The following is a 6,709-nucleotide window of genomic DNA, read 5'->3' as shown; positions in this document are numbered from 1 at the left end:
AACAAAGGAACAAAGGTCCTTTTTCTTCAGCTTATGTCACCTCTTCAGAACAATACTTCTTGGTAAGAATTTTTACCATTATCCTGACTTTTTATCTATCTGTATGGATCTCATAATTACTATCACTCAAGACAATGACTGTGTATTTTCTCTAACTCCCAGGAAGAAGATTCACATCAAGGACATGGAAATGTAAACCTTATTGTCAAGAGATAAAACTGCATGGAATTGAGAAAGTAGGTCAGTAATTATTCCTCCAGCTCTAGAAAATTATACTTCTTTTTTATTCAGTTCCTGCACTTTGCCATATGACATTCTTATGCTGTTTAAGGTTGTTATGGCTATCTTTTCCTTTCCTTTCTGACAGAAAATCTGATGGTAATATGAATTCAAGACTAATTTCCTAAGAAAGCAATCATTGACTTAACTTCATTATTACTCGTGTTCACTGATGTTTGTTCTGAACAGCCCGAACCCGAACATTACATCCTCACACTTCTTCCTCACTGGGTTGCCTGGGCTAGAAAAATCTTATGCTTGGATTTCCTTACTTTTCTTTTCCATCTATGCCATGGTCATCTTGGGTAATTGCATGATCCTCCATGTGATCCAGACTGAGCCTAGTCTGCATGAGCCCATGTTCTATTTCCTGGCCATGCTGGCCTTCACTGACCTGTGCATGGGGTTGTCCACTGTTCCCACAGTTTTAGGTATATTGTGGGGGATCATCCAAGAGATTACTCTTGATGCCTGTATACTACAGACTTATTTCATCCATGGACTGTCTTGCATGGAGTCGTCTGTACTACTTGCCATGTCATTTGACCGCTATATTGCAATCTGTAACCCACTGAGGTATACTACAATCTTGACCAACACCAGGATCATTCAAATTGGAGTGGCTATTGTAATCAGAAGTTTTCTGTTTATAACTCCTCCCATTGTCCGCCTGAAGTTTTTTAATTATTGTCACATCCACACTCTTTCCCACTCTTTCTGTCTGCATCAGGACCTTCTACGCTTGGCTTGCTCTGACATCCATTTCAACAGTTTCTATGCCCTGGCTCTAGTGATCTGTACCTTACTGTTAGACTCTCTGCTAATTCTCATCTCTTACATCCTGATTCTGCACTCAGTCTTGGCTATTGCATCCCATGAGGAGAGACTCAAATCCTTCCAGACCTGTGTCTCTCACATTTGTGCTGTCCTGGTTTTCTATATCCCTATCATTGGTCTGACTATGGTACACCGCTTTGGGAAGCATCTTTCTCCACTGGTACATGTGCTCATGGGGAATATCTATATCCTCTTCCCACCCCTGATGAACCCCATCATTTATAGTGTCAAGACCCAACAAATTCGAAGCAGAATTCAAAGGTGGTTTTCTCTGAAAAAAGAATAAATAAGCTATTCACAATATATCTTCATCTGTCAAAATCACACCTTTCTTTTGACTCTCCAGATTAGAAAGGTAAGTCAATTATACGGCTCAGTGAATAGAGCACTGAGCCTGGAGTCAGGAAGATCTGATTTCAATCTGGCATCAGGGTAGTTAAGAGGAACTTAAAAAAAAAAAACCAAACAAGTGGTAATGGGAATTGCAGAAACTATACTGACTCTATCTTGTAACTCAATTCTGGAATTAGTTCATTTCCCCTTCTATTCATTTATGGATCTAATCCAATTCTGCCTTGTAAGAAAACTTTATTCAACTATGAGAATTGAAATAAAACTTCATTGCATTGCTCAAACCTACATGGATGAAAAGCTGACTCACCTCTATCTTTTGATTAGAGTCCCTTTTCTAAGGATGTAGATTATGATGACCAGAAACCTAGGCAGATCCAAAGAGTGATGCAAGATGCTTTCTCACAGTTATACATCTTGAGCATCCCATGTGTCTCATGTGAAAATTGGTCATGTACTATTAATCATTGTTTCTCTATTCCTTTGACTGAATACAGACTCTTAGGGGGATGAGGCGGACACATTTTCCTCTGACTTCAGGCAACTGTATCTGTTCTCCTTTCAACTTGGAAAATACCTGATATTTCCTCTAATTAGAAATTAGAATAGTTCGTTTTGTGTCCTGATTAGCATCTTGATAATTGTTTTCTTTTAATTAATTAATGTTATGTGAATAGCTGCTTTTAATGCATAAAGATTTCTTTTCCACTGTATTTGGGGTCCAGTGTCAAAGCTAAGGAGGGTTGATCTGGATTTGTTATGTAATTGGCATGAATTGCTTATTAAATCAATATACTCAAAAGCTCATACTTTTTCTACTCAGTCATTTCATCTTTCATTCACCACACTTACTAGTCCTGGGATCCTGAGCAAGTCATTTGCCTCTAACTGCCTCAGTTTCCTCAACAGTAAAATCATGATAATAATAGTACCTACATCATAGGTTTGTTGTTAGTATCAAATGATGTAATATTTGTAATGTTATTTGTATCATGTTTAACACAATATATAGCATTTAATTGACACAATAAATATTTGTTCCTTTCCTTTCTTTCATCTGGAGACTTTGGCAGACTAAATCAAAGAATTTTAGAAGGATTCAGTCCTTTTTCAGAAATATAAATGTTAGAAAAAACACATGTATATGGGAGAGATTTTAATCATGCCTCTCCCTGAATATCTTGGTCTAAAAATGCTATTCATGGGATTTTAAGCATTAAAGTAACAATACTCAATAGATAAGAAAATATATTAGTTAAATTTCAATTTGTCAACTTCAGGGACATTTCACTATTCCTTGGTATGTAATTATCTTTGGATGTGATATTGAATTAAATTTTTTTGTTTATATTCTTCTGTCCTTGAGAAATAGAGACAAAATAGTATCTGGGTTTTTGGCTCTGAAACTTTTTATGGTGAATAAAATTACTACTTAAAAACAAACAAGCAGGGCAGCTAGGTGGCTCAATGGCTTGAGAGCCAGCCCCAGAGATGGGAGATCCTGGTTTCAAATCAGGCCTCAGACACTTCTTAGCTGTGTGACCCTGGGTAAGTCACTTTAACCCATTGCCTAGCCCTTACTGCTCTTTTGCCCTGGAACCAATACATGGTATTAAGGATTTAAAAATAAAAATAAATAAATAAATAAATTAAAACAAGCAAACCTATCATTGTTTCCTGGAGTTAAATGTATTAAGAAAAAGGTGATTTTTTAAAAATAGCTCACCATTGACACAAGAGCATGATGAATTAAAAAAAAAAAAAGCTTACCTTTGCTATTGTATGAAATTCAGGGAAAAAACTGCTAGAATTGGTAGAAACTGGTAATATACTTGTGGATGGGAAGAGGAGAGTTGGAACTGCCTTTCAAATTTTTGGTATTGGTTCTCTGGGGCCCTGGAAATGGGCAGGAGGGGTAGGAGTCATGTCAGAGTCCTATGAAGTTTCTCTTACTGCATTAGCTGTATTGTAATGTAAAGTAAACACTCACTGGACTAGATTCAGGATCTGATTCCCATTTTCTGGAATTGAAGGGGATGTTGCAATACAGTAATGAATACAGGAATGTTAGAGATAGAATATGAGGAGTCATACTTAAGAGATACTTTAATATTACTTGAATTAATGTTTAATGCACGATTAAATTTGTATATGTTCAGGAGATGTTATTAGGCTTGAGAAAAGCCACTTACTCCAAAACAATCAATAAAACCTTCTTGATAATTATACAGATTTTAGATTCAGGGGTTAGAAGACTTATTTCTTATTCTTCCATTAACTTCCATTAACTTGATGATCTTGGAGCAAATCATAATATCTCTGAACTTCTGTTTCTTAATTTTTTAAATGAAAGCTTAATAGTAGAAGCTCAACAAATATCTATTTGACATATTTGAATCTGAAAGCACACCTAGAGTGCTAGAGTTGAATCAAGAAAATCTGAGTTCAGCTATTGTTTTGGACACTCACAATCTGTGAATAATTTACCTGAATAAATCACTTCACCTGGATTAATTCAGTTTCTGCATGTGTAAAATGGGGATGATACAAATTATTTCTCAGAGTTTTTTTTGAGGATGAAGTTAAATAATAATTATAAAGCATTAGGACAGTTCCTGGTATATAGTAAGCACTATTAAAATGTTAATTATTTATTATCACTAGAAAACTGAAAAGGAGATTGGCTAAAATTAGATTGAGATCAAAATCATACATAATAAACCCTAATAAGGTCTAAAGAGACAATGCAAGTGAAATGCAAGGGTCATATTGTTGATGTTATTTACATAGAATGAATATAAGTACTTTTTGCAACTATGGACAGAAAAAACTTAAATCATGAAGAAAAGTGATTAAATACAATCTCAGATAAATACAATTTTATAATATTTTATATAGATAAAATTAATACAGAATAAGAAAAATTATCTCATGGTGAAAAATCTTCATATTAGTTTTTCAAATAATGGTCAACTATACAATATATCTGCGGCATTGATTTGTATCTATAAGAATGAGAATTATATATCAAAAACAAATGGTCAAAGAATAGTAATAGTCTTTTTTTGTCAAAGAAGAAATATAAACTGTCAATAACCTAATGAAAGAATACTCCAATGTACTTAGAAAAAGTAGGTCAAATTGAAGCAATTATTATTGTTTTTGAACCTATCCAATTGGGAAAAACAAAAATAAAAAATTTTGGAAAAGCAGGCTCACATATTCCAAGCAGAGATATGAAAGAGGGTACTATTCTGGAAAACATTTTGGAGCAACTACATACACCAGAACAATGATCAAATGCTTTGAACTCAGCAGAAATACTATTTGACATTCCCCAAGGAATTCAGAATAGAAATGATTGGTTCCAAATTATGTATAACACAACTTTGTGGGAGTAGCAAAAATCTGAAAACAAGTTGGGTGTTCATCAATTGTTGAAAAATGCACAAATCAAACTGTTTTAAGAAATGATGAATATTAAGAATTCAGAGTCCTTATGAATCATTCAGTGCAATGTAAGTAGATTTAGTTGAGCATTTATGAATTAACCGTTACATGTACATCAAATAAACATGAAAGGAAAATAAAAGAATTCTAATCATTGTCTTGGTTCCAAAAGTAGAATATATCTTTAACTTCTTATCATTGATATGTGACAGTTCAAATGTGCATGTACAAGCTTAAACACACATCCACACACTTAAAGGGAAATAAAAAAATCAGTCTGGAAATAATTGTTCCCTTTTTGAAATAAGCAAACATGTAATTTCAAATGCAAAAATCAGCTTTTACAAGACACAGAAAGTATTCCTAGAAAAAAAAATTTGAAGTGCAATTTATAGGGTATCAAACTGAAGCATTTCATGTTTAATCTTTGTAGTATATGATTTCATTTTTTTTCTTTTTTATTCTTAGCACATTTCACACAAAAATTGAAGGGCTTTTGAAAACCTAACCCCACTATGCCTCACATAATCCTTCAATAATTTTGTGTTAAGGAAATGAAAGATCTCAATGATGACAGGTTTAAAATTGTAGAGCTGGAAGAGACCTAATAGACCATTAATTTAGTTCAACAGTCATATTTTACATATGAAGAAACAAAGGAACAGTGAGGTTAAGAGACTTGCCAAATATTACATAGGTAGGAAGTGTCAAATAGGTATTTACAGGAAGATTCTTGGACATCAATCATTGTTCTTTCCCTCATCATACTGAATGTATAAATGAATGAGCTGGGACCTATGTCAGAGGCTAGGGAGTTGCATCATGCTCTTAGCTTTAGAATCCCAGGGATGAGTTACTCATCCCAGGAGTAAACCATTCTTGCTGGAGCCCAGTGGGTAATGGAATCATGCATAAATTCTTCCTTCCTGTAATTCTGCCCATGAAGAGCGATAAGGAAAATAGCCTGCGGATTCTGAGACTGGGAGCAGGAAAGAGTAGAAACAAATAGGGTGAGTTTACTAATGTCACAATGGGAATGACAGACAAAAGGAGGGACTTTTGGGGGAAATCTTAGGGAAAATCCCTCAGAGGTAGAAAGGGACTCCTTTTGAGTATTGACGTGTTACTTATTCCCACATTCTGGAGCAGTAAAGAGAACAAAGACAATTTTTGTACAGTACAAATCCATCTTCCAAGCTGACATAGCCTATCCAGAATCTGAGGAAAATTGTCACCAATACAGGGACGTCTCTAAAGTTCACAGTGATCACAGTTACCCTTCCTCAGGCAATTTTTTTTTCATATTCGTCCTGAGCCCCAGAATGAAAATTTGAGTCTAGAATGCAGGCTTTGAATTCTTGGCCACATAAAAAACCTAGTCCAGTCAGACAGTGATGTGACCTCGTTCTTTCTTTCCTTTTTTAAAAAATCTCTTACGTTTTGTCTTGGAATTGAGTCTCAGTATTGGTTCCAAGGCAGAAGTGTGTTAAGGGCTAGTCAATTGGGGTTAAACAACTTGTCCATCATCTCAGAGCAAGCTGAGGCCAGATTTGAACTCAAGACTTTCCATCTCCAGGCCTGGCCTTCCAACCACTGAGCTACCTAGCTGCCCTGATATTGTATTTTTCTCCTGGGAAATAATATATTTTTTTGGCTATAGCAGCTTATGTCACCTAGGACATATTTCAAAAAGAACTGTGTGTGCTATTCTAAAATTATAGTCAAATAGTTCGTTTTCAATGAAAATGAATGAAGATTTTGCCCATGGACCTAGAACCTGATCTTATTTAAA

General features: G+C 34.9%; 1 protein-coding gene across 1 annotated transcript; it reads left to right on the top strand.

Annotated features, from left to right (window-relative positions):
- The first annotated feature begins 451 nt into the window (after positions 1-451).
- Positions 452-1,402, top strand: LOC100021883 (olfactory receptor 51V1-like). The gene has a single exon (XM_001373867.2). The coding sequence runs from the start codon at positions 452-454 to the stop codon at positions 1,400-1,402; it is 951 nt and encodes a 316-aa protein (XP_001373904.1).
- The last annotated feature ends 5,307 nt before the right edge of the window (positions 1,403-6,709 follow it).

This window comes from Monodelphis domestica, chromosome 4 (assembly GCF_027887165.1).
Source record: "Monodelphis domestica isolate mMonDom1 chromosome 4, mMonDom1.pri, whole genome shotgun sequence".
NCBI lineage: Eukaryota > Metazoa > Chordata > Mammalia > Didelphimorphia > Didelphidae > Monodelphis > Monodelphis domestica.
Note: the sequence above shows the minus strand (reverse complement) of the source record. Positions and strands in the feature narration are given on the sequence as shown.

Coding starts and splice junctions, on each gene's coding strand:
- LOC100021883 (XM_001373867.2), top strand. CDS start 452: ATGTTTGTTCTGAACAGCCCGAACCCGAACATTACATCCTCACACTTC.